The 27,974-nt window shown below is 40.1% G+C and overlaps 4 protein-coding genes across 5 annotated transcripts in view; 2 read left to right on the forward strand and 2 right to left on the reverse strand.

The window, feature by feature from the left end:
* The first annotated feature begins 1,809 nt into the window (after positions 1-1,809).
* Positions 1,810-9,389, forward strand: LOC306705325 (uncharacterized protein). Of its 2 annotated transcripts, XM_079172052.1 has the most exons (13): positions 1,902-1,919; positions 2,381-2,510; positions 3,981-4,085; positions 5,703-5,745; positions 6,010-6,053; positions 6,264-6,297; positions 6,737-6,771; positions 6,857-6,898; positions 6,996-7,014; positions 7,120-7,172; positions 7,318-7,377; positions 7,486-7,545; positions 9,218-9,389. In XM_079172052.1, exons 3-13 carry the CDS (start codon positions 3,983-3,985, stop codon positions 9,259-9,261), a joined length of 537 nt encoding a protein of 178 aa, XP_079028178.1. In that variant the 5' UTR covers positions 1,902-1,919; positions 2,381-2,510; positions 3,981-3,982; the 3' UTR covers positions 9,262-9,389. The 2 variants fall into 2 exon arrangements, with proteins under 2 accessions (XP_079028177.1, XP_079028178.1); XM_079172051.1 differs by lacking the exon at positions 2,381-2,510 and having other exon boundaries at positions 1,810-1,919.
* An 846-nt stretch (positions 9,390-10,235) lies between these two features.
* On the reverse strand, positions 10,236-19,479 carry pgk1 (phosphoglycerate kinase 1). The gene is made up of 11 exons (XM_079172018.1): positions 19,319-19,479; positions 16,761-16,811; positions 16,396-16,551; positions 15,925-16,069; positions 14,454-14,557; positions 14,235-14,354; positions 13,162-13,276; positions 11,747-11,926; positions 11,486-11,663; positions 10,943-11,041; positions 10,236-10,816 (listed from the first exon to the last, which is right to left on the reverse strand). Exons 1-11 carry the CDS (start codon positions 19,381-19,383, stop codon positions 10,776-10,778), a joined length of 1,254 nt encoding a protein of 417 aa, XP_079028144.1. The 5' UTR covers positions 19,384-19,479; the 3' UTR covers positions 10,236-10,775.
* A 1,190-nt stretch (positions 19,480-20,669) lies between these two features.
* Positions 20,670-22,338, reverse strand: cox7b (cytochrome c oxidase subunit 7B). The gene is made up of 3 exons (XM_079171223.1): positions 22,232-22,338; positions 21,164-21,279; positions 20,670-20,881 (listed from the first exon to the last, which is right to left on the reverse strand). Exons 1-3 carry the CDS (start codon positions 22,266-22,268, stop codon positions 20,798-20,800), a joined length of 237 nt encoding a protein of 78 aa, XP_079027349.1. The 5' UTR covers positions 22,269-22,338; the 3' UTR covers positions 20,670-20,797.
* Positions 22,339-25,192: 2,854 nt separating this feature from the next.
* Positions 25,193-27,974, forward strand: part of grk6 (G protein-coupled receptor kinase 6) — a 38,275-nt gene continuing 35,493 nt past the window's right edge. Inside the window, exon 1 of the mRNA XM_079172335.1 lies at positions 25,193-25,358. Coding sequence (XP_079028461.1) covers positions 25,307-25,358 — 52 coding nt within the window. The 5' untranslated portion in view covers positions 25,193-25,306. The remainder of the gene's footprint in view (positions 25,359-27,974) is intronic.

Genomic DNA, 27,974 nt, shown 5'->3' on the forward strand with positions numbered 1-27,974 from the left:
GATCCGTAGATGTTTTCTCTTTAGGGGGGGGGGGGTCATCTGGCCAGCCAGCGTTTCTCAGATTGGATTGAGACGAGGAAAAAAGGTGATGACGTGATCTTCGCAATAAAACATCTTTGATGTGTCGAGTCTTGGCCAATCAGCGTTAAGATGTCTACACCGTCTTTCCCTCCGTTACAGTTCAGACTTGCTCGGTTAAGGATAACGTCCACTGCATGCGGAGCTTTGTTTGTTAACATTCGTCATTATCGCGATTTAGGAGGAAAAAAAACGTAACGCGATGAAACATGCCCGGTTCAGTTCACGCGGTCACTCGTTAACGTTAAACCGGAACACCGGCGGATCTGCTGGCTGGTTGTTTTTTTTAACTCAAAGTAGAATGAGGATGATTTCGTGGTGACAATAACTTCTAAGACCACGATGATGAGGCCCAGATACTGATGAGATGATGAGGTCAAAGAGCTTCAGGGAGAGGACGCTGTTTGTGTAGCGCAGCTTGATGCAGGGCTGAGATGTGGAGCTGGGCCTGGATAAAGGTGGAGGTCTACTCTAAACAGACGTGAGTACAGCTTCCTGCTGTCGCAGTATTTTAGAAATATTGATAAGGCAGGGTATGCTAAATGCTGCCTCTGCTCCAAGGAGATGAACTACAGTAACAAGGGCTCACGTGCCCTCTCATCACACTCCCAGACACTGTTCACTGTGATGACCACAGCCAGTGTACTTCCGGTCCCAACAGGGCCCTGAAGTATTGATAGAGAGGGTTAAGGTGCCTGTATCTTCATTTCAGCGGGTTGCTAATGCAGAGGTGTGTATAGATCACAGCTATTACTTTACTCTTCATTCTAATTTAAATAATTGAACTGGATTGAATGCATATTATTTGCAAATAGAAGATAGGCCACAATTCTAACAGCTTTACAGTAACAGTGGAAGTTAATACAGTAACGGGGTTCAATGAAAACTAATCACTTTATTTGTACAGGCGATGGTTATCGCTACTCTTGCTATCTTTGTTTTTAAATGACAAACTTTTGAAAATGAGACCTCGTTCAATGGATTTTGTCTACATAAAAGGTTAATAATAATAATAGATTGAAAAAAACTATCCAGCTGTTCAACCAGAGCTGAAATACTGATTAATAACTGAATAATAAATTCGTTTTTTGCTTAAAGTAAATGTCTTATCACTTAATTTTCTTCTCAGAGTACACCAGAATGCTACATTTTAAAGATCATATTTAAAATAAAATTATCCCTGCTGTGTCATTGAAAATATAATTATTAAATAATAGTGTATGTATAGGCAACTTGTATTGTTTAAAATAATGTCAGCAGGGACTGTTGGCCCTTGGGCATCTTCACATTATCAAATCTGGCCCTCTTTGAAAAAAGTTTGGACACCCCTGCTTTATGGGGTCTGTGGAGGGTCATGGTAGCTGATTGGTTTCGTTGAGCAATGCTTGAGTCCATGACACTGTCTTCAACAAATCATACAGCATTTTATAGAGCCTACAGATTACTGTGTTCCACATTATTTTTCATAAATTAACTACATTAGCAGCAAAACGTTTTTACAGTACAATTTAAAAACATTTATATATATTTACATTTATTTCAATACTTTAAGCACATTTTTCCATTATACGTATATTTGTAAGTCTTTTTAGAAAGAGGTACTATTTCGTCCACCACTGCGAATAACATCTGCATCTGTAAAAACAGTACAAGCAGTTGAACCAGAGTGACGTTTTTCGTGCCCACTTTTCTGACCACACATAGATTGTAGATCTTCTCCGTCTCGAGTTTGACGGATGTGGCGAGGTGTTGAAAGAGGAAGAAGAGCTTGTGCTGCTGCTATTGTCTGAAGAATGAAGGCAGCCGGACCACTGAAAACATATCGGAACTCTGTCATTTGAGTGAGTTAAAGCATCAGTCTATTAGTCTAATATTATCTTAAAATGTGTGTGTTTGAGTACTTATGCCTGTAATTCTTACTTGAACTAAAGTAATAGCCTATATACTTTTACTTGTGATGGAGTATTTTCATAGTCTGGTACTTATGCTTTTACGAAGTAAAAATATTGGAGTATTTGTATTTTCACAGAGTTATGTTACTACTAATACTACTTATGATTACTTTTGATACCATATATATATATAGGTATATTTTGCTGCTAATACTTCTTTACTTTTACTTGGGTAACATTTTGAATTCCAGACTTTTATTGTAATTGAGTATTTTATTATTTCTTAGTTGTTTATTTATACTTTGGGTTAATAATCTAAATCTGCAAAGTAACTTAAGTTATCAAATAAATGTAGCTGAGTAAGCAGTACACTCTTTCCATCTGAAATATAGTAGAAGTATGATTTACAGAGGAGCAGTAGAGAGCATCCTGACAGGAAACATCACAAACTGACCCAGGACAGGCGGACTCTGCATCGGGTTATTAGAACCGCCCCAGAGCATCATTGGTACCCGTCTACCGAACGTCTGGGATTAATCGGTGAGCTGAGGTGCCTGCACAGAGCCCAAAAGATGCTAAAAGACAACACACCTATCGTATCAAAGTTCACCAAAGTTCTGTGAACTTCGCCCATGAGAGTGAATCAACTGACTTCACTGCAAAATGTCAACGTTTTAACACTGGTGTGACGCTGCCTTTATATTTGGTTTTACTTCATTTGAGATCAATCTGTGTAGATTTGTTGCAACACTTACTAACACCTATTAGCGTGTGTCATGAGTCTTAATAAAATCTTTGGCTTTGACACCACCAACCTAACTGCATTCAAGTTGTGGGATAAGCAGGGTTGGCAGAAGTATTCAGATCCTTGACTGAAGTAAAGGGATAAGATAAGATAAGATAATCCTTTATTAGTCCCGCAGTGGGGAAATTCACAGGGTCACAGCAGCAAAGTGGACAGTGCACACAAGATACAGAGGGAAAAAAACAAGAGCAACAAGTAATATAAATAAGAAATAAGTAAGTAATAAGTAATAAACAGTAAGAATAACAACTAAGTAAAAAAGTACAACATCCACAGTAACTAAGTATAACTAAAGAACTAAAATACTAAAATATTATATATACAGACAGGGTAATTTTTGTGGTATTAATACCACACTGTGAAAGTACTGCATTCTGCATTCATACTGCAAAGTCCTGCATTCAAAACTTTAACGTTATTTAAGTACAATCATTTAAGTATCCACTACATCCATTATCCATAACTGCTTATCGGGTTATATGATGTCTCTTGATGAATAATACTGCTGCATTCATGTTTAAGGTTTATATACTGTTGGCTGGTTTGATCTACAGTAATGCATCATATTACATGAGATCATCATATGTTTGTGACATCGCTGTCCTGTAAGAAGTCAACTTTTCATGAGCTCAGAAAAAAAACAGAACTGTTTTCTTTTAATGTTTTCCGTTTATTTAGCAGAGAATATTATGTTAAATTTAGCACATAAAGAAACACTTCATCCTTCAGTTTATTATCTGGAGATACATCGTTTTCACTGGACAGGAAGGAGATGAGAAACTGTACAATGAAAAGTAACCAAAGCGGTCAGACAAATGTAGTGGAGTAAAAAGTACAATATTTACCTCTAACATGTAGTGGAGTGTGAAGTGCAAAGTTGCATAAAATGGAAACACAAGCAAAGTACAAGTACGTTGAACTTGTACTTACTTTCCACTACTGATGCTTCTTAAAGGGCAGTGCACTAACTGCACTGTATAAGTCTCGTACACAAAGGAGGCAAACCAGGTTTCAGTTTTGTTTTGGACAACCACATCCTGTGGACCGCTCGGCCTTGTTAACAGGAAAACAGCAGCCACTTCAACCATGACAGAGAATAACTGTTGATAGTTGACCTGTAGACGGCAGTTAAAGTCAGTCTAATTTGAGCTCCCATCATAGGTTTTTTATTTCTTTTTATTTATTTCTGCTTCTGTGTCTTTTAGGCATGATCGGAAACTTCAGCGCGCTGGCGGCAGCCCTGACTGTTGTGTCAGTCATGTGGTTAAGTCTGCTGTCTGTTCTCTGCCTGCGATGCAAGAAAAAATCCAGTAAGTTCATTTATACCTCAGAGGCCGGACCAGTGTGATAGTGTGTGACATGTGCATGCTGCAGGCAGAACTACTCGATCTCAGTCAAGTGTGAGCTGTTTAACTTTATTTACAGGCTACATTTGTGGGGAAGCAACTTTTCAATCTGGGCTCAAGTTAGTATATGTCCTCTGTATTATCATCATCATGTCTACACCTTAAACGGAGCAAGCAAGCAGAGATGCTCGACAGAGTTTTTTACCAGCGGTGGAATGAAACTAAGTATCTTTACTCAAGTATTGTGTTTAAAGTGACAATCGCAAAGATTTTCATGTAAATAAATGTCTGTTAAGTCCCCATCTATCGCCAAAGGAGGTAACACAATGGTGAATGAGCCAACGGGCCAACTGATGAACGTATTGCTGTATTTAAATATTTGCTATATTACGAACTGGGCGTCAGTGGCGACTTTCCTTGAAAAGATACCATGTTAGCATGTTATTTCGGACACGGCCCAAGACTCCAGACAGCTAAACTCTGAGCAAATTTCCATTGTTTTTACTCAAATAGAAATTCTAAATCAACCTGTTATACTATTATATATTATATCCTCAGATTATTATGACTCATGCATTAATGTTAAAGCAGGATTTTACTGTTGTAGTTGGTGGAAGAGGAGCTCGTTTATAACTATTTATGATTATTTTCATTATGGATTAATTAGCTGATTATTTTCTCCATTAATCGATTGATTGTTTGGTTTGTAAAAATAGTGAAAAATGACACCTTCACATTGTTTGTTTTGTCCAACAAACAGTTCAAAGCTCAACATCACCACTAATACATTACAATTATTAACATTATTAAATGAAAAGCAAATTTCGTGTTTGTGAAGCAGAAACCGTGAAATGTTTACATGAAAAAAGTTGATTGTCTTTCTGTCAATTGGTTAATTGATTCATCGACTAATCGTTTCAGCTGTACTTGTAGAAACTGTTGGGTAGTTTAATTAATAACAAAACATATTTTATAAACTTTTAATATGTTTTGTGTGCAAATATATTTGTAAAGTAACAAAATGTGTCAGATAAACATAGTGGAGCAAAATTAGAAAAGTATAGCACAAGAACCTCAAATTTGTACAGTACAAAGTACAGTACTTGAGTAAATGTACTTCAGTATAGTACTTGAGTAAATGTACTTAAGTTATATTTCTCCACTGGCTTCAACTGTACGTCATCATTTATTCGTTAAGTCTGTTCCTGTTGCACTTTTACCAACTTTTCCACCTCAGCAAAGAGGAAACGCTGTTTGTCCGCTATTTCATTCCAAGCATTTTTATTGAGGTTTCTTATTTATATGCAAATTGAAACACATAAGAACAGACCGATGGAAACACACTTAAAGCCGATGCTCTGATAAGCTACAGAGGCCCTGAGGCGCTTCAAATGGAACGCCACAAACATTTTCCAGTTTCTAAAATGAGCTCTTACTAACCTGTATAAATCATTCAGTCCTGTTAGTTTACACACTGCACACACAACTGTCTTCATAGGCAGATTTGATCAAAGTGTTGAAAAATACTGTGGGTTAGAAGTATCACACGCTACCATTTCATCTGCTTTGTATTTCTTGCAGAGACCATACACGAGGAGCATCAAATATACAACCCGCAGATATTGTGAGTATTTGCTTCACATTCTCGAGTCGTTAAGGGAAATTATTACCTGTCTGTTGTAAACATTCATCTCAATTAAGACTGAAATTAAGATGCTTCTTACTGATGATATATATGATTGACACCATATGGACTTAAGAAAAGGTTTTCATCTCCCAGTTATGGAAAATGTATTGAGTTTATAGAACATATGGAATGTTATACAGGTAACACAGGTGATTTTTTTCTCTTAATTTAATACATCCATGTTAAACTATATCCCGACAGTCAACGTGGGGGAAGTTTGTTTGCTGTGACGCAATCAAAAACAGGCAAGTGAGGATTCATTTCTATTCATTATTCACATGAAATGTTACAGTACGTGTGTTTAAGTACAACTTTGAGATACTCCTGCTTAACTTAATTATTATTAGAGACATATTGTACTTTTTCCTGCACTACATTTGTCTGACAGCTTAAGTTACTTTTCTGAACTACTTCCAGAACTGTATTGAACTAAACTTTGACGTTTTCTTTTTCAGTCACCAGAGCCAATCAGATCACTTCAACCACAGTGTATGTATACTGACACACATCAGCTAATCTTGCAGCCACTTGTGGGAGCAGTTCAACATTTTATACGGGAATACGCTTATGCTTTCTGTCCAAGCGTGCGATGAGAAGATTGATATGAATCACATGTCTGTACATTCGGTACAGAGCTGGAGAGACGTGGCTAGCCTAGCTTAGCATAACGCCTGGGAACAGGGGGAAATAGCTAGCCTGGCTCTGTTCAAAGTAAAAAAAAGAAAACACCTAGAAACACTTCAAAAATATAACTAATTAACTCGTTTTATCTCTTTTGTTTTGATCTGTACACACATAAAAACTGTAAAGAGAGCACTTTGTGATTTTAGCAAGAGAACTCTTCTCTGTGGGGAGATTCATAATATGACATATAATCCAAAAATAAACTTTGTCTTGACATAAAACTTCTAATGTATTTGTTTTTCAGTGAAACACAAGAGGAATTTGAGGACTTTTCAACAGGTAAGATCCTCATGTTCATTCTCATGTCAAAGATCTCAACACTTTAATCTGCAAGAGGTGTAAATTGAATGACTTTGTGCTCCAGCTGTAATGGATGAACAGTCAGACTATCAAAATATCTCAAATGGTAAATACACACACACACACACACACACACACACAATAAATACAGGTATCTTTAAGTGTTAGTAATTTTTCACACATGTGTCATTACTGTGCTGCAGCCGAGGAACACACATATGTGTAAGTTTTGAAGCTATTTTTTTCTATATTTGGACATATTATATCCAAAAATATGTTTTTAATATATATTAAAAAAACACGTCATATTTGTGTATCGTCTTATAGAGCTCCACTCGCAATCTCAGTGTATGAAAATGAACAGAGCGCAAGAATAACTGGTGAGCATCTGCACTTTACCCTTTAAACTAGATTAAATAATATGTGAAATGCATTGACGTACTTTTAAAAGACTTGAAAATATGTTTATAACTAATTATTCTTTGGTTTAACATTCATTATATGCCCTTTCTTATGCTTTTATAGATGCTGATCAGACTCCAGGTGTCTATGCTAACATCCACACTTCATTATCAAGTAAAGATGGTTAGTTCAATCCTTCCATCAAAACACTGACGTCAAAAAAATCTAAAAATATCAAAATAATCAGACGCTAAAGTTCCGACTCATTCAAACTGCTGTTTCACCAAACAGACGAGGACGACTACGAGAACTCAGAGTTTCTGGACCAAGTTGTGCAGGAGCAAAAAGACAGTGAGTGCCATAAATAATATTTATTCATTAAACTGCGGTATATTCTATGGTTTTGTGTTTATCTGTAATTGGCACCAAAATACTCTACCCAAGCAGAAGAGTGTACCTGAGCAGAAGTGAACCTATAGACTGAATCAGCACAAGCAGAGCTACATCTTTAGTTCAATACAATTAATCTGCAACTATTTTAAAACTAATTATTAATGTTTTCAGTCATCGTTAACCCTAAAAAAGTTGCTTTGATTTACTTGGAGGACAAACATGTCTGCATAAAAAGAACAAAGAACGGCACAACAATTGAATTATTTTCTCTATACTAAGTGTTGTGGGTCTTTTCTTTTCGCAGACCGATTGTGTCAATTATTAGCATCAACATTGTTTCGGAGCATTGGATCAAACACTGTCGTGCCCAATAATACAGCAGCAATGCCCCTAGTGGAGAAACAGTGGGAACACAGCATGTATGTATTGCCCCATAGGGCAAACATGAGAAAATGGGTAATTTGTAAAAAAGTTAAAACTACTGAAACATAAACTGAAAGTCTGATATGATAATAGAATGCATGATTTTATGCTGTAGTGGCCGTTGGATCAGATATTGTGGTTTCAGTCGGTACATTTTGTCCTGACGGAGCCGAGTGTCTGTAGTTCGGCTACACAGTTTATCATAGACTTACTTTAGGAGAAAAAATAAAAAACCTCACACCATAAGAATCAATACAACCAAAACAATCAAAGAATGGAAAAGCCAAATATGTCTTTTCTGCGTTCCTGTTTTTTGTTTGTTTGCATGTGTGTCTTTATTAGGGGTGTAAATTCTCGTTTCGGTTCAATACGACACAGTAGGGCCACGGTTCGGTACGGCACGGTTCAATACAGCAAAAAAAGCAGAAATGCCATCATAAAGTCTGTTCTTAGTTTACTTTGAACAATGATGGATTAATTTGTGTACAGGAAGCTGCAGCAACTCCTGCTTTGTCTTGAACACGTGGGCTGCTGTTGTGCTTCTGTGAAAGAAAGGTCACACTCTCTCTGATCTTTGGAGGAAGCGAGAGATCCGCCGCACTGCTGATGCTTTCTGAGGACGCTAGATTAATGACATCGGCCTATTTGTGTCGTTACAGTCAGCTAGCTTTATGTAGCCCGTGACTTCCGGCCGTCTGTTGTCGGACATTTTATTCTCTGTTTTAAATGGGCTCGTGAATGAGTAGTGTCATGGGGCTCAATAGCATTAAGCATGTCAGTACAGCCTGGTTTTCCACTCCAGAGTAGGGTCTCATATCCGCGGCTATACATATACCTTTAGCCCTGTTTGAATCAGTAGGGAGTAGCTACCTAAACGCTGCGGTCAGGCAGGTGTCAGTTGACTGTTACCTTGTTGAACGCAGTGGCTCCACAGAGAGAAATTTCCCACAATTCAAGCTTCTGCATTTTCCAATTGCAATAGTATTATTCAAACGCATTGTTCGGTTCGTAAAGCGTACCGAACCGTGAAGCCTCGTACCGAACGTTTCAATACGAATACGTGTATTGTTACACCCCTAGTATTTATGTATTATTGGTTGGAGCTGGTTGGTACTAGCTTACATTATAGCAAAAATCATAATTTTGTTTTACAGGAAGACTAAATGATTGAAATATTATTGAAAATAAAATAGTTTTTTGTAATTAGTTATGACAGATGTGCCGGATTATGTGAATGAAGACGGCACCTGATGTGGACGCCGCCAGAAAACATCGGCCTGCACTCTGAACTTTCTGTCAAACTGAAGCTGCACTGAAGCTGTTTTTTCATTTGCTAATGATGATGTGAATAAAACGATGTGAATAAAGTGATGATGTGAATAAAGTGCTCATGTACCTCGATTGCATGTTCAAACTGAGGCTTTAGTTTTGTGGTGATAAATCCAATTCAAACATACGGAACACAACAAAAGCATGAAAGAGATGGTTCCTCGTTGGTATTCTTCAATGTTTTGGTACTTCTGGTGTTGAAGAATATGATGAGAACTTTATTAAGTGACATTTAGGAAGAGACTATTCATTTTTAAAATCACGTTACTTGTGACTGAAACAGATTCAAGAAAGCTGCAGAGGTCTTTTAAGCTGGTTCAAAGCAGATCTTAACAGGAAAGTTTATTAAAGCCTATTATATGCCTTGGATTTAAACAATGACTTTTTCATTTGTATTTATCAGTGGTGTAAATATAGATTTGGTATTGATTTTGTTTGTTTATAATACATTTTCCTAATTTCTTTTTTGCACCAGTTGACCTCGCTCTTTCTATAAACCTATACATTATAAATATATATTTGTTGTTTCTACTGGAGATATGAAGGATTTCTCATTAAAAGTCACACATGCAGGATAACTAATAGATTTATCGTCTGATCCGTTTCAGCTGTACTTGTACATTTCCATGTTTTGTGTGCAAAAATCATAATTTTTAGAAGTATCAAAGCTTTCAGATAAATGTAGTGAAGTAAAAAGTACATATATACTTCTGAGATGTAAAGGAGTAGAAAGTAAGTACATTCCTCTAATTTGTGCTTCAGAAAATGTACTTACATTCCCCCACTGTTTTCTGAGTTGATGCGTCTTTATAATAACCTGTTATGAGACCATTGTGTCGTGAGTTACTCTCTGATTACTACAGATCGTTCAAATAAAAAGGACACAGTGACAGACGTTTTTTCACACAGAGACAGATTTATTATTCTGAACAGATCAGCAGACATCTCGGCTCCGTCTGAAGCTGCTCAGAAACCAACAACAAGGTTTTAAAGACAGAACTTCTACGTACATCACATGAACTGTGGTATCATATTTACTGTGGGCGTTGCAGGGATGTTTCCAAGTGGGTGGTTATGCAAAAGTGACGCAGCAACACACAAACACACACAAGAGCCAGTGCTTGAGTATCTCGGGACTGAGCGGCCGGACTAAACTTAGATTCAAGCGACGGTAACAACGCATCAGCCGTTTGAAAACTTCCACTTTAACAAGCCGTTTGATCTAATGAATGATCTATTTCCTCAGAATGTTACAGACAGCGTTGACAGATCTGAGGCAAAGGAAATTAACCTCTGGTTTTAAAGATGGAATAGAAAGATGAAATGGCTGTTAAAGCAGGTGTTTCATTTTTAAACGTTTCATGATTAAACAGGAGCAGACACCCACCTCTCTCCACGCACACATTCACGCAAACACCAGCGGGCTGATGGGAAGTCTAGGCGCTGCTCAGTGCGTCCACACCTGGCAGGACTTTACCTGAAAGAGAGACAGCAAACACTGTCAGTAACACCAAGCTTCAATGACAAACACTGGAATGATTTACTGATCATGTTGGTGTTTATTATTCTATTTGTGAATGATCATCCTGTTTCAGTCACTCACCCTCCAGCAGCTCCAGGCTGGCTCCGCCTCCTGTGCTAACATGGCTGACTTTGTCTTCTGTGTTCCACTTGGCGCAGCAGGTGGCGGTGTCGCCCCCGCCTGGACACAAACACAAATCACACGTTTCAAAGGTTTATTATAACATCTTAAAAACAAAAAGACCTCTACCTCAGAGCTCGGGGATCCTTGAGCTCGCAGACGGAGAACTTCTGAGTTATTTGCAGCCTTTAATTGTGCGTAAGAACTACATTTCCCCCTGAACTTTAACGACGCTGCAGAGATGGTGGGCCTGTGCACATCAATATCATAATCCATGTTTTGTCTTCTTTGAGTTTGTCCAACATAAACCAGCCCACGGGCACATTTCAGCTGGTAGACAACATGTGTGCTGCTGCAGTTTGTGAAGGATTTCATGGAGTATTTTGTTATCCGTACATGGACGTGTGAAGTATTTGGTGTCTGACGACTGAGAACATTGTGCACAGGAGACTCAGAGGTTGATTAGACAGTCAGGAGACTTCAGTGAACTTTTGTCTTTCTTACCGATGATTGTGATGCAGCCCGTTTTGGTCACCTCGACCACTTTGTCCATCATGTTTTTCGTCCCTTTGGCAAAGTTGTCCCACTCGAACACACCGACCGGGCCGTTCCAGACGATCTGCTTGGCCCTGCCCACGGCATCCCCGAAGGCCTTATAGCTCTCCGGTCCACAGTCCAAACCCTGCAGAGGAGATTATTACGGCAACAGAAATAAAAACAAATCTGTGACGTGGAAACAAGATCAGATAGATCTTCTCTTCTCACCATCCAGCCGGCGGGGATGCCAGCAGCGACGGTTGCGGTGCCGACGGTGGCTTTCTCGTCAAACTTGTCAGCGGTGACGAAGTCGACGGGCAGCGTGATCTTAACGCCGTTCTTCTTTGCTTTGGCCATCAGGTCCTTGACGATGCCGGCTCCCTCCTCATCGTACAGGGAGGTACCGATCTAAAGAGAGGGGGAGAGAGGGGTCAATTTATGAAAACGATATATATGCCAAAACAGAATGTTTGCGATGTTTCCCATTTTCTTTTGAATTGTAGAACTGATGCTGATAGAGAAAGTTCATTTCCCATTAAATTGAAAACCCTGAAATATCATATCTGGTGTTCAGATGATCAAAATCTATTTATGGTTGTTTCATTTTGATGTTTTTAAGTTTGTTTCAAAAGCTTTGAAAAGAAGGCATGATGGATTACATACTTAGTATTTGCTTTGGTTCCCCCAGCACTACACAGTGAAGGTGTTCTGTGAATTTAGTTCTAGATTTGACTGTCCAAAGTTCTTTTAAGTTATTACTAAAAAGTCCAAAAGTTTGTGTACATGAGAACTTTGTCTCTGCAACAACCTGACAAAGAGATAAAACAGGTATAATTTTACATAAAACTCTTAATTAGTGCAGCTTTTTTTCTCATTTATTTTAAGATTTAAAAAAAAAGCCTCACTTCACAGACACCGAGATCAAAGCGTCTTCCCAAATGTTTACAACAAGTCAAAATAAACCTTAACACAAATGTAAATTAAGCTGCACAAAAGAAGAAGAAAAAGAAAATCCACCTGCGTCCCGTCCAATCAGAATCTTCCTTTGACTAGTTGCTAGGTAAGAAACATGTCAGGGAGCTCTGCGATTGGTTGTCCCTTCAACATTCTAGAATTCAATTAAACTAACTAGTTCAATTAAACTAACTAATCCCATTTCAACTCTCAGAGGAAGCGTCGTCTTACAGACGGAATAAAAGCTGCTCACCACCAGGAGAGATAAGAGCGACTCTGTTTTGTTGGCGTCACGTTCATGACCAAAATATGACCTCGAAGAAAAAGTTATGAAAAGAAAAGCTTTTGTTTAAAAAAAAAAAAAAAAGAAAAGGTCAGTTCACCTAAATTACAAAAGACCATGTTTCCACACTCGTAGGTATCTAATCATGATTTAATGTGAGATATCAGTCTCTCCATCTCAAGACAATGGAGGGGAATGGACTTTAGATTGACTTTAACATAATCATTCTGTGTTGTAAAAATCACTGTAAACATATTTATTCGTTTACGTTTTGCCCACTAAAAGCATGCAGAATCAGCTATTGTACATTGTATATGTACAGAGGGCTACCACTGCATGTTGTATGGATGGGAGGCTGTACGTTGAGTTTGTGTGAAATAAAAAAGCATCGTTCCGTCCTCCTCACCTCCATGTTGTTGAGGACTTTGAGGAAGGTGAAGGCCATGCCGCCGCCGATGATCATCTCATCGACCTGATCCAGCATGTTGTTGATCAGCTGGATCTTATCTTTCACCTTCGCTCTGAGACACACAGAGAGAGAGAGAGAGAGAGAGAGAGAGAGAGAGAGGCGGCACACATCAGTAGAGATAAGAGACGCCTATATAGAGAGTAGTTAGACAGATATGTACATGCAGTACTGAAAAACTGACTGCATCAACAACTCATTGATGAAAACATCTTCGATCACACAGGCAGAACTACAACCTTTAAACACGCGTCTGTTGTTGGCTGATGATCAGTGTCCTCTGTTTGTGACCTGGGAGAAGGTGATTGGCTGAGCTGCTCCACGCTGAGACAGGTGCACTCTGAACTCCGGTTTAAAATGGACTCTGACATGAGGCCAAAAATGTGGCCACCAGCAGCTCGGTTAAACTGAGAGACTTTAACAGCGGCTTCACCACCAAAACACAGCACATGCAGAACCACCTGCAGCAGCACAGACACATCTGACCTCAGGAAGATGTGTGAGCTGGCAGCATTTTCTTGCTTTTAGCGTAATAAATTGTTTTCTTCTCGGTCTGCTTTGGTTACAACTAAAGATGTCAAGGTGAGGACATTTCCCCACCAGTTAACAAACACCGGTGCTCCCAAATGCACCGGGTATTTGTCACTAAATAAAGTTTAAATGCATTTCAGTTAGAAATGTTCAGCTGATCTGCAATCATTCATCAAACAAACTGAAACTATTCTTGAAATAACAAGTGGGGATGTTAACTAAAAATACTACACCGTGTATAACTCATCTCATATAAATAAAGTTTATTATCGTACCATTATCTCCGCCTAGTGTCTTGAAGAAAGCAGTTGTACCGTGACACCACAGATTACGTAACGAGCTTATCGTCGCTATTCCTGGACGGCCAGCTGGGTCTTTATGTGAAGACTTCATGTGAATCCATTGTTTATTAACGCAGGTCGGAGTACGGTCTGACGCCCACCAGCTCTTTGCAGCTTGACGAGTTGTTGAACTGAACTCACCCTCCGAGGATGGCCAGGAAGGGCCTCTGAGGCTTCTCCAGCGCCATGGCAAAGTAGTCCAGCTCCTTCTTCATCAGGAAGCCGGCCGCCTTCTGAGGCAGATTCACCCCCACCATGGAGCTGTGAGAGAGGAGGAAGAGGAGCAGGAGATATCACCATCACGTCACACGATCACACACGCCACTGCTTCCGTCCTCCATTGATCACCGTGCTGCTCACCTGTGGGCTCTGTGAGCCGTGCCGAAGGCGTCGTTGATGTAAACGTCTCCCAGTTTGGACAGAGACGCCCTGAAGGAGTCAATGTCCGCCTGAGAGGCCTTCGTCTGAGGGACGAAGAGAGAGACAGGGAATGGCTTTAATAGGTTTCTACTAACAGGTCTCTGCTTGTGCTTCACATGGGCTCAGTTACTTTTTATAACATGCTATACTATGACACAGAGACAACGTTAAAAACACTGACAGGGAACATTACTGCACATTGAGTACTAGAACTTTAAATACATTTTGCTTATAAAACTTGCATACTTTTACTTAATCACGGTTTTGAACGCAGGAGTTTTTACTTGTCGTGGAGTACTTCCAGTGTGGTATCATTACTTTTCTTCCTTCACTACTGACAACATTCATTCATTGAGTGAGTGAGAGAGTGAGAGAGTGATAGAGGGATCATTGTGGATCAGGTTCCTGCTGCTCTTTCACAGTTGAAGGGTGCGACCGTGTGACCGGAGGGCAGCAGAAAGGTCAGGAGAGCTCTTCAGTGTCGTTCAAATGTCACACAAGAGCCGCGCGCTTGATACCGATTCCTACAGTCCCAACTTCAGATTAACAAATGTACTGCTGAGCTTCTACTGTCTCCTAAAACGCTCCGTTAGAAAAGGCCACGCTGGTCTTTGTTGCACATGTAATTCAGAGTATTATCATGGAGGAGTTGGGACACACGTCTGCGATTCTTCTTGCAAGATTATTCCAGCCTCCGTCTGAGAAATGTTTGTTTGATGAACTGAAACTAAAGTCTGATGCTGTACAGTAGAAAACCAACCCACACGGGCCGCATACCAAGCAGGCCTATCAGGACAGGAAAAGCAACACGTCCTGCCGGGACCTTCAGGGTAAATGTCAGGAGGTCAGCACTGCTGATCCACCGCAGACCGATGAGTCCAGCACATCTCAGTGGACCACTAGAGCTCGTTCATTTTGTTCTGAAAACCCTGAGATGTTTTAATCTAAAACGTTCACTAAACCATATCATTTCCTGTATAATAAGAACTTAATAGTTTCCTCTATAGTGAGCAGTAAATTAAGATTTCAGACACTTAGAAATCACCTCATTAACAGATGCTGCATTATATTAAATTACACATTTCTTTCCAATTCAAATGCATTGTTAAGTAAACATGCACTGCAGTAGGTTGCAAATGGAAGGTTGTTGCTAACACGGTCAGTCTCTCTGCACCTCTCCTGACACTACCAGACGGTGACTCAGCCGTTTCATGCGGACACTCCAGCTGGAGTGACTCTGCGTTTCTCCTCCAGGTGAACCAGCAGAAAGCAGACAGCACCTAACAGCTCCAGCTCCATACATCTGAATCATAATCTTTCGATCCGAGACTGAAATAGGTTGTGATATTTACAGTATACCAGCGAGAGAACACCTGCTCCCTCGATGAGAAGAGGCAGGGCGTCGCCTCACCTTGTTGCCGGAGGCATCCTTGCCTTTTCCCTCCTCGGCGACGTGGAAGCGGAGGTTCTCCAGCAGGATGACGGATCCGGTGGGCGGGTTGGCGCAGGCAGCTTCCACCTCGGCACCCACACAGTCCTTCAGGAAAGTGACGTCTCTGCAGAGTCGGAGGAAACGTTTTTATTTTACCACAAGCTTCTGTTTCGTTTAGATTGTTTTACACAGCTCACTTAAGTTTCCCTTTCATCCTGATTTTTTTGTTTCGGTAAAAAAAGCCGTTAAATGTTACACTCATGCACAGAACAGTTTCTGCAACCAGGAACCAGAGGCTTTTATTGTGAAGAGGCCACAGTAAATATTTGTTGCAGAGGTTAGCATTCGACTGGTGATTACAAAGCAAGAAAACAGTGGATTACTTTAATAAATAACTTTATCAGAATGAATTTATACCTGCTGTAAGAGATAAGTCAGTCCATCACTAACCTCCCCAGCAGGGTTTTGAGCTCGGCGGCGACCGGCTCCAGGGAGTATTTCTCAGGCACACGGTTTCCGTCAGGACGTCCCAGATGGCTCATCAACACCACGGATTTGGCCCCGTTGTCCAGACAGTGTTGGATGGTGGGAACAGCTGCCTTAATCCTAAAGATCAACACAACACACTCATTCAAACTCTTCTCTTTAAGAAACCGTGTGCTCTGCTTTAAAATAAATCTTTTTTAAATCCATTTATCTGATGGATTAAAGAACAAGATGTTCACGTAATTCTAGATTTTATGTTTTGTTTGTGAAAGGATAAAATAAGACCTTTTGGTTTTAGAACATGCTTCACAAATGAGATGGGCCTTTACCTCTGGTTGTTTGTGATATGCTTGTCCTTCATGGGAACGTTGAAGTCGACCCTGAAAGAGAAGAAAACTAGAATGAGATGTCCCACGCATTATGGACGTCTTTGTTATTTCCCATATTTCCTTTTTCTACGGCGTTCATGTGTGGTGCCATCATCAGAGTACAATGGGGCTTTTTAGACAAGAACTTTAAGTCAAAAACCGATGAAATATTCTGACCACTCCAAAACTGTGAGGTTCCTGTTCACGTCATATAAATTAACCCTTGTTTTGCCAACTTTATTTTACGTTGAAGAGCATTTCTTTTACGTATTTTTGTTCATTTCTGAGCGAGTGCATCCACCGCACACATCCATTTTGTCACCATACCCACCCCTTCATCTCGTACAGTACAAACAACTTGATTTGTTGCTGCATTGCATTCTGGTACCTGTATGACAACAACGACAGACAGTCCACACACACACACGCACACACGCACACACGCACACACGCACACACGCTTGCTTTGTTCTGACCACTGAGCTGGTTGCACACGTAGCCGTGCAGCGATACAAGCTGGCAGCTCATGAGAACATGCTGCATCCCTCGTACACCAGGCAGTTACATAACCACCACCTCCCTCCGTCTGTCTGTCTGTCTGTCTGTGGACCTGATGCACCGAGACACATGATCAGCCTGCACACACACACACACAATGCTATAATAACAGCAAGCCATTGTCTAAGCTTGAAACCCAACAGTCAGCAATTCAGCGGCTCAGCAGCTCTCGTGCCATCAAACAACTGCAGTAGTTTTCCGCTCCTTCATCGTGAGGGTGGATCTGAAGATCATTGAAGGTTTTGTTGAGTCGATTAAACGTGTACACCAGGGGTCCCCAAACTTTTTCCAGTGAGGGCCACATCACTGAACATATCGTTTGACCTAGGGCCCGATCATGGGAGGAGGGGGGGGGGGGGGGGGGGGGGGGGATGCTACTCGCGTGCCACTCGCAGGTGAGCGACCGTTGCATCGTGCACGCGGATCGGGGCGGAACACCGCCGTGCGCGATACAAGCTCCCGTCTCTTCTACTTCTTCTACTCTTCTACTACAGGGTGCGCGCATGACAGCTCTCATCTCGTTCGCCCCCTGGTGGTTGGCTGATTAAAATTCGATTAATTGTGCAGACTGAAAAAAAATCATAATGCGTCTCTGGTATTGTTCAGGGGGCCGGACCAAATGTGGAGGCGGGCCGCATCCGGCCCGCGGGCCGTAGTTTGGGGACCCCTGGTGTACACACTCAATTCACACTTGTCCGAATGAGAGCTGCAGAAATAAACTCAATGGGTGATTTCAACCTTGAAGGAACTGCAGTTAAAACTTAAGAACAATAAATTAAATTCCTAAATTCCTTCAGCTATTGGGTATGATGGCTCACAACAGTTTCTTTGGCTCCATTGATAGAGATTAAAAAGAGTATTTCTGGAAGTCAGTTCATGGCCTCTACTGCTGGATTGTGGCTTCTGAACAGATTTCTGTCAGACACTACCGGGTCTCTACAGCGACATCACGCCTTCCTTCCTTCATTTTAATTCTGGACCAGCAGCTCACACAGTGCCTCCCCGTCTGCAGCTACAAGTTCATTAAACACACACACGCACGCACGCACGCACGCAGGCACGCAGGCACGCTGAGGCCGGCCCTGGGTGTGGTATGAAGTAACGGGTTGCCTCGACACAGAGACTAACTCAACCTTCTACCACTGAGCAGTGCGAGCTGGAGGCTTGAACCTTGTCCTATGCTGCTGTTCATTGCACCACCGAGCTGAGCAAACCGACTTCGACCTCTGACATTCATCCACAGAGGCCATCGCAGTCGATAGAAATACATTACTTTACAGATTCTGATTGAGAATCATGATGCATTATTATAAGCTACTCAGCAGTATATAGAGTAATTTATATCAGCTGGAATGTAACTTTTAAAAAGGTACATTTACTTTACATTTTACGGTACTTTATACTTCGACTCTTCACTACATTTCAGAGGGAAATATTGTACTTTTTACCTCACTACATTTATTTGATAACTGGTTGCATTGCAGATTCATGCAAAAATACAAATCAATTACTCAAGTAGAGTGAAAGTACTTCAACACTGTTCATTATAAAAATACAGATCACAAAATGTACATGTTAATATCTAAAACAAAATACCTAATACTACGGAATTTCCTCAGATTATCAGTGCGTCACAAATACATTGAATGATTATTTGCATTACTGCAGTGATGTTACTCTGCTTTTACTTTGAAGGACTGCCTAGCTGCATGTCGGATGCATCCATTCAGCATCTTCTTACAGGCACGTACTGCAACATGGGGAAAAACAGCGAAAGTAACTACGTAAACTATCCGTTTAAGGTCACTATGGGAGCACCAAGCAGTTTGAGACCACTTGAATTATATGTTTGTGGAGCAGAACATGTCCAAAATATCAGATAGCGCTTTAGCTTTAGCTAATGTCTAGATATCCCATTTCCGCTCCGCTAACCGCGTCGGTTGGGCTAGCTAACCGCTCACCTCATAATGGCCCGCTTGCCTTTGACGTCCACCTTGTCCAGGGTGAGTTTGTTAGACAGAGACATGTTGCTTTTGTTGTTCTTTCTCTGCTACCTTCTTCTGTCGTGGGATCTCCTCCGCTTCCTTGTCGACCGGTTAGCTACCGAGTGACAGCAGTGACCTTAGTGCGGCGCGGATGAATAGCAGCAGGGCGGGGACCGGACACGCCCCCTCTGGCTTCTGATTGGTTAACAGCGGGAAGACAGCGAGGCTTTCGATTGGATGTCGTTGCTGTCTGTTATCTGACGTAGGATAGCGCCCCCCTGATGACGCTACCAGCTCACATCATTGATATCACATTAAAAACACTAAACACCACTAAAGGTACATTTACTCAACTACTGTACTTCCGTAAATTGTTGAGAAGTGGCGGTAGAAGTACTCATATCTTTTAATAGCAAAAAATAGTAATGCCACAGCGTAAAAATACCGTTAAAAGTATTGCATTCAAAGTTGTATTCAAGTAAAACTACAATAGTATTGGCATCAGTATATACTTAAAAGACTAAAAGTAAAAGTACTCATTATGCAGAATGGCCATAATTAAATTACTTTATGTCCTGGTGGGTACCTGTGTCTATATTATTACATTATCCTTCATTTGTATTAATCTGAATCAGCTAATTATAACAGCTAATTATAACCTAAATAACCTAAATCATCAATTAAATGTATCTCAGTAAAAAGTACAATATTTACATTCAAAATGTAGTGGAGTAGAAGTATAAAGTAGCAGAAAACGTAAATACTCCAGTGGAAAGTAACTCTAAATTATATTTAAGTACAATACTTGGGATGTACATTTACTTAAGTACTGTATTAAAATACAATTCTGATGTATATTTACATTGTTATTTCTATTTTCTCCACTACATTTCAGAGGGAAATGTACTTTTTACTTCACATATGACTTTAACAAAAAATAATTATATGAGGCAATACTACACTAATAATCTACCCAGCAGTATACAAAGTATATAAAATTGGCTTCGTGTTGACAAACACTCTTACATGTACTATTTAGTAGTAAAATAATATCTTCTACAAAATATAACACTGTGAGAGAGGAGTACATGTTAATATCTGCATAATGAGTACTTTTACTTTTTATAACATAGGTACATTTTGCTAATACTTTTTAAAAAATTAAGTAAAATTCTGAATGCAGGGCTTTTATTTATATATCATGACTTCAAACAACATTTCAACTGAAGCAGAAACCTTAAAGAGCTTAGGGTTACAGCTGTGATAGATAAGGTAGCTACTGTGTGCAGATAATTCATAAAGCTAAAAAAAAAGAAAAGAAACCATGTTGAGTAGAATCACTCTTAATTTATTTGGACAAAGGAACTTGTTGGAACAAACACAGGCATTCATTGTTATTCATCTGTACAACCAGAAGGTGTATAAGGTGGGACGCAGGTCTATCATGGCAGATCTTCACTCCTCGGGCTCTCTCCATGGTTTGGGCGTGACCTTCCCAATAGGTGACATATTCCAGGTGATGCCAGTCTGAGTCAGCACCTGCCCAAACACAGAAAACTAGTTATTCAAGGGCAATGGCACACTGTTTTTGGACTCTTTAGGACCTTGTTATTGCAAAGAAATTCAACTCCAAATCCAAGTTCACACTCAAGTTAAGACAGAGACTAAGAAACAGTATCTAAGTGTGTAGCATTAATTTGCCCTGACTTGGGACATGTTTAACCTGCACTTGTGATGCTTTATCCACCACTTTGTGAGCACGCTGCATTTTTCAGCTCATGCATATGAATGAATGTGACCCGACAGGACAGCACAACTTACGTATGCCCACACGGCCGTGCAGAAGACCATTCCACCGACCATCACGCCGTTGCCGTACTTGACGTGAAAGTCCGGTGGAGCGGTGGATCCGTGCCTCACCTGCCTTGCGGCTTGACCTGGAAGGCAACAAAACACAGTGCCGTTTATACTGCTAACTTTTACATTTTGCAGAGAGTAATTAACTAAGGCTTCAATGAATACATATCTATAATTTAATATAAATACACATGTAAAACAGGCACAATTCAGGGTAGTATGATAGAAACTAATATGAGTCATTATCTGTATGTCTTTCAGTTCACAGCTCCTCCTGCACATCACATCAATCAAGGGCAATAACAATATGGTTTTACTTTGTAAAATACAGTTTTCAATACACCACAGATGTTTGTTTTTTAAGCGATAACATCAGTATCACTACTAAAGAGATAATATAAAGATAAAGTTACAATAAGATACTCTAAATTGATGTATCATTATCATGTTTATACTTTCTTTTACTTACTGTACACGTTTATTTTTCATTTTGCTTTGTTTTAAATGTATTTTGGTTCATGCACAAATGGTAAATAGTTAGCCAAAAGATGAGGCTGTCCTTATTTGCCCTTCCTAAAATCAGACTAATTCATGGACCTCATAATATGACGTCATATAATAACGTTACTAAAGCACATGCATATTTCCATAACTGACGTTAACGTTCCTCAATAAGAAAAGAAACATTACAAGTAGGATATCTTATTATTATTATGCTAACTTATGGACTTTATAACAAAGGCTACTTCGTGTAATGTTAGTAGTTTAACTCAAAAATGAATATGCATAGTGTTTTAATCTCGGGTGATAATTCAGGGCAGACATTTAGAGAATAAATAATGTTTTTAACGAAGACATATTAGGACTTTAGCGAGAGTTGCTAACGTTAGCTTGGCTAGCAACGTTAGCACACTGACCTCGGTCGACCACCAAAGACAAGGCCGGCCTAACCTTTAGTGACCTGTTATTAAACTGCAGGCTGTCATAAATAAATACAGACGACATATATTCATAACAAACTAGTTTCCTTACCGGTGATGTTGACGGCAGCTTTGGCAAACCGGTACATGTTGTCTATCCTGGTGCTTTCAGATACCCTTGAAGAACGGAAGTGTGATTTGTGATATGGCCGCCGCACGTAGACACAACCGGAAATGACGACAGTCAGTGTGAGCATCCGCCGACCTAGCTACATTTTAGTGTGGAAACGGAAGTAAAATACATATTTTTTTTAGATATAGTCAGACAGAACAAACGAAATGATACATGAAGTAATTTCTAGTTGTCAGAGATACAACTTTCCTGAAATAGATTTAGGTAGTAAATATATAGCTAGTTGACTGACATGATGTACCATGTCAGGATGGCCGAGTGGTCTAAGGCGCCAGACTCAAGGACTAATATCCTTCCACTGATTTGGGACTTCTGGTCTCCGAATGGAGGCGTGGGTTCAAATCCCACTTCTGACAGTACCTTTTTGGAAAATACAAAAATGTAACGATAACACCTGTAAGATAATGTAAAACAATTGCCAATATGTGCATTGGACGGCTTAACTCTCTTAACCTTTACGATTCATTTTTTAAGGCACAAGCGCGATTTTGGAAGGCTCTGTTTCACCCTTTACATACAAGTAAGGAGATCCCGTTTTCCCCTTTGAGTAACATACGTCCCAGCATCTACAGCTGCAGCAGCATAAAACATGTATTAGCTGGAAGCTGCAGTTAGTGTTAATTCTCAGTGACATTAATGCTGCAGCTGAGACAGTCCCTGTGTTTTCATCAGTTCTCCACTAGGAGGAGGCAGAGGTCCCATGAAATAGTGTTACAAGAGAAACCAACACGGTCAGGTGTAAGAGCACCAATTCCTAGAAAGATCTTTTTCTCCTTTTCATCTGTGTTTAGTCGTGTTTCAGTGTGTAAATGAACCAAACGAGCTAAACTAACCTGTTGGTGCTGAAACAGTTGATGCAGAAGTTTGGACAAGAGTCAAATTAAGGTAAGGTGGGAATCAAACTGCCACATTTTGGAAGGGCCTCTGATCATGAAAACGTTTCCTGATGTAGCTCAGACAGATCTGATAATTCTCCATCTTTATACACAATCAAGATCTACGTATCATAGTCCATTTATGCATGTACATTAAGTAAGGTTAGTAACCTATACTCATAACATTACATACCCTTTGTTAAGACTCCTCTTCATCAATGAGCAGGCGAAGACCTATGTGGAAGTTTGGTCCAGAGAGTGGGTTTTGAAAAGCCAGATCCAGGAGAGGATATCACCGAGTTACAAACTTAATCACCCATCTACCTGATATGAGCTGCTGTCGTCATTCCACACAACAAAAACAGCGAGTCTTTCTTAATGCACCTTTAATGCACCGCTGCGCTTTCATTGATCAATGCAGGGAAATCCACTTTCTGCAGACTGATATGAGCCACAAAGAGCAGCAGTTCTGGAGCCGGCGATGTATTGATTTCTGGATTTGTAACTTCACTTTTGATTGATGCATCCAGGGAAGGCCTTTGTTTTTTTATTAGGAATTTCATTCATTGTGTTTTGATTCAAATATAGTGACCTATCTCATGGTGGAGTATGAAGTGGTTTTATTGGCTAGGTAATTAGCACTTTATCAAACTGGTATAGAGAAGTAAATCAAACAAACATGAAAGTGACAGTACATGGATTCAACCCTGCATGATGTACTAAGGACGGCTGTCGCGGTTCGATCCCCAGCTCCTCCAGTCTGCATGCCGTACTGTCCTTGGGCAAGATACTGAACCCGAAACTGATCCTGCATTGTGTGAGACAATGAGCATTAGATCAGATCCAGATGAGTTTGTTTGGCCATCAGTGGTTGAGTGTGTGTGTAAATGTGGTAAATGTTGGTATGTCGTGTAAAGCACTTCGAGTGGTCGGGAAATTATAGCTGCATCAATACAAGTTAATAGACTATTTACCATAACTGTGGAACCTTCTTCAAACAATAAGATCAGAGAACACTCATTTAAATGATTATGAATGAGAGTATACATGTTGAAATGCATCATATCGAGGTAAATGTGTGAAAATGTCTCTGACACTCAAATCATATTCAGAGTAGCATACTGTGATTTCTTCAGAGTCATATGTTTTATTTCTTCTTTTTTTTTTAAGGAATAACTGATTTAGCATTGTTGTCTTTATGGCAGGGATATTAAAATGACTTGACCTTCTTAACCTTCTTTTTGACAAACACAAATGAAACTACAAAAAGAAACAATTCCTTAATTCTTATTCTGATTGAACTTCTGCTTTAGCTTTTTAAGATGATCAACTTATGCTTCAGCTTTTTCGTCACGTAATCACACATACTGCACTATTACCACCATTCTATTGTCATTGTTGTTCTTTATGTTCATATATACAGTATATATATATATATATATATATATATATATATATATATACTTTTAGATATTTATTTATACTGTACATAGTAGTTCAATGTTTATGCTTACATCTGTTCTAATTTGTTGTCCTTGTTTTTTATTTTTATATTGTTTTGTTTATTTGTATAGTCTATCTATGTACGTTGAGTCAAATTACATGGCCAATAAAGCTGATATAAAGCTGATTTTGATTAAGATGAAAGAAATCCTTTAGCAAAACACAATGAATCAGAGTGAGCGGTCTGTCTGTTATCTTTTTATTTTATTTTGTATTATTAAACAGCAATTGTATAACAGAGTGAGAAGTCTGTTTTTCTTCCTCTTCTCTGACAACAGCTTCGGGGCGTGGACACGGAGGGAGGAGGAGACAGAGGTGAGGAGGGAGGAGGAGACAGAGGTGAGGAGGGAGGAGGAGATAGAGGTGAGGAGGGTTGTTACTGTACAGAGCTGTGCCAAAGCACTACCGGAGGGTTTGATTTGCACCTCCTTGGGAGGAGGTGGTGGACGGTGTGTTTAAAGGAGAATAAACTGAGATTGAAGCCGGAGTGGGAGGGTGAGGAGATGGGGGACCGGGAGCTCCGTCTGCTGCCGCTGCTGCCGCTGCTGCTGTAACCCCAGAAGACAGCATCAACGTGGGCGGATTCAAAAGGTCCGGACCCAAAGCGAGCATCAACATGGAGCTGGAGAATATCGTGGCCAACACGGTGCTACTGAAAGCACGGGAAGGTGAGGATGGAGATCGGAGTTTGACACCTTACCGGTCCAGACATGGGTTTTATAAACTGTTGTTGCACTTCCTCTAAGCCGGTGATCCTGTATTTTGATGATGCGGTTCAACACGAACAGGATATTCACGCGCAGTTCTCTCGAGTGGATACCACGACGCACCGAACTCCATATTAAATGTAGCAATTTAAAGTTTTCTGGCGCATCCGTGAACGTAGAATACGAGCTTCGGCCTGTGTGAAGACTGTGGCTAACTCTTTAGCAAACAATATCCATTTCGGGATGGAAATGGTTTCGTTAAATTAAATGTATTACGATTCCATCTCTTCCTTTATGGGTGACGTCGCGCGTCATAAACTGCCAATAACACTGTTGTAGTACGCTAACCACCTTCTACGCTCGCTTAAAGTAGACAGCAACAGGTAGTTTGATATTGATTTTAATTCGGCATACGGTAATAAACTGTGTCTCATTTCAGAGTGGCTCCTGGGGACTTGTAAAGCGTCTTGTTGTGTGTGCAGCGCACGGACAGATGCAATCAAAGGGCGCGTTAAATCGCCTGGTTCTTGAATAGAGTTTGGCGTGGCTCTCATTGAGGTCCGGGAGGGGTCGAAACTGTGAAAACGAGACTGCAGCGACACATCGGGTTTCCCTTGCTGATGTTGCAGCATCGTCCTGTCGTTTGCGAAACAGGATGTTGAGGCGAAAGCAGATGTGCTGCGCAGGGGTTTGTACTCTGGGCACATTATTGCTTTTGATGGTTTTTAGTGTTTTAGCTCTCGTGTTAAAATGACATTTATTTGATTATGGAATTTCTGTTTGGGAAACCTGTAGGCTGTAAATCACTGCAGGTTTGTGGGTCAGTTAAATGTCTGAAATGCACATGTACAATAACAAATATTACATCTTTCAAACCCTGATACAGTTTGTTGTACGGCTCCTGTTCATGATTACCATCTTGAGACAGTATACGCTTCAAACAGACATCTTCTTGCGAACAATGGACACATCATCAGAGTTCCATGTTCTTCCAAAGGTTGTGGCGACTTATTGCCAACATAATCCCGATGCCGTCTGCAGAGGGACATGAGAAGATTGATTGTCGTGATCCGTCACTTCGAGCTTATCGGCTCAATTTCAGTTTATCCGTTGTGCCTGTAGAGCCTCTGTGTTGGCACCCATCTGCCCAGCTGAAGTGCCCATGAGCAAAGCACCACCTCTTCTACACCTACTTCTCAGGAGCCGAGACGAGATGTTCTGTCATCATCGAGAACAAAAAGTTTTATATGATCATATTTGTTTTGCCTTATAGGCAAATTTGCAGACTGACTAGGCCTTGTTTAATAAAAGGTATAAAACGACACACCTGGTATTATGCAAAGATATAACTTGCACGGAAGTTAAACAACACGCAGGGCCATGCAAAACGTAGCACTACTACAGCGTAAAACTACTCTGTTACAAGTAAAAGTCCTGCATTCAAAGTCTTACAGAGTACAAAAGTATTAGCATCCAACTTTACTTAAAGTAACATAAGTCAAAGTCTTCATTATGCAGCGTGGCCCATTTATAGGATACAATATATTGCTGGGTTATAATTAGTGAGTGATACATTAGTGTGTTCATAACTTTATTGTTGGTAAAAGAGAGGCTAACTTTAATTAAGTAATGTACTGCTGGGCAGCCTAACCTGTGATAATGTATCATCTTTATTAGTTGATTTACATTTTGTAATACAATTCTAAATCTGCAAAGTAACTAGTAAAGTGGAAAATGGAAACACTCCAGTAAATGTAACCTTTCTTTATCCAGGATGAGCCCATTGAGATTTTGACACTCATTTACAAGGGGGTCCTGGCCAAGATGGCAGCGCGAAAGTGTCACAGAAAAACACAAATAAGAGACTTAAAAAGACAACACAGCAAAAAGTTAGGTACAACATAAAATCATAGAAACATATACATAAAAAGAACAAATTACATCAATCAAAGAATTGTCATTCAGTGTCAGGACAAGTACATTCAGTGCTCAAATGATCCTGTTTTTTGAACCTTGAAATTGACTTTATGTAGAATTCATTAAATTGGAGCACCCCTGCAGATAGTTTATATTCAACATAATATCTCAACTCCTGTTTTCTTTTTTAATTTATCTCCTGCGAGTCCGACAACCTAATGGAAATGCAATACTAAATCGCCGGAGCACTCCTTCAACTACAATTTGCTTATACTTCACATTACTGCTGGACATTTTCCAAACAAAGCTAATTTCAGTGATCCTTGGAAATGTGCCATCTTCTGAATATAATCCATCACAAGACAAAGACCTCTCTGCCTCTTCTTTGACAGATTTCTCTGCAAATCGTTAAAAAAGAAGCCATTACTTTTTGGATCTAAGGGCCTGACTCCCAAAAACGTAGCTACATATACCTCTCAGTTATTCGTGGAAGGAAGAAAAGGAAGTCTGCAAAAAGAAAAAATGGGCTTATACAATTGGAACAAAGGCGTTTTTTGGATGTTGTTAAAGTTTTAGGGTGGAGTTTTCCTTTAAAGCGTGCAACATTAGGCAACTTCCCATTCATGGCTGCAAATGGCAGGAAGAGAGGAAGCAGCACTT

The sequence above is a fragment of the Pholis gunnellus genome (genome assembly GCF_910591455.1).
Source record: "Pholis gunnellus genome assembly, chromosome: 13".
NCBI classification, from domain to species: Eukaryota; Metazoa; Chordata; class Actinopteri; order Perciformes; family Pholidae; genus Pholis; species Pholis gunnellus.

Bases quoted from the DNA above. Each gene is read 5' to 3' on its own strand.
- LOC306705325 (XM_079172051.1), top strand. From the start codon at position 3,983: ATGATCGGAAACTTCAGCGCGCTGGCGGCAGCCCTGACTGTTGTGTCA. The intron at 6,298-6,736 runs GTATGTATACTG...TTTGTTTTTCAG, and splicing joins CAGATCACTTCAACCACAGT to TGAAACACAAGAGGAATTTG. The intron at 7,173-7,317 runs GTGAGCATCTGC...ATGCTTTTATAG, and splicing joins ACAGAGCGCAAGAATAACTG to ATGCTGATCAGACTCCAGGT.
- pgk1 (XM_079172018.1), bottom strand. From the start codon at position 19,383: ATGTCTCTGTCTAACAAACTCACCCTGGACAAGGTGGACGTCAAAGGC. The intron at 16,552-16,760 runs GTAAAGGCCCAT...GTTGATCTTTAG, and splicing joins CATATCACAAACAACCAGAG to GATTAAGGCAGCTGTTCCCA. The intron at 13,277-14,234 runs GTGAGTTCAGTT...TGTGTGTCTCAG, and splicing joins TTCCTGGCCATCCTCGGAGG to AGCGAAGGTGAAAGATAAGA.
- cox7b (XM_079171223.1), bottom strand. From the start codon at position 22,268: ATGTACCGGTTTGCCAAAGCTGCCGTCAACATCACCG. The intron at 21,280-22,231 runs GTAAGGAAACTA...GTTGCCTTCCAG, and splicing joins AGCTGCCGTCAACATCACCG to GTCAAGCCGCAAGGCAGGTG. The intron at 20,882-21,163 runs GTAAGTTGTGCT...GTGTTTGGGCAG, and splicing joins GCACGGCCGTGTGGGCATAC to GTGCTGACTCAGACTGGCAT.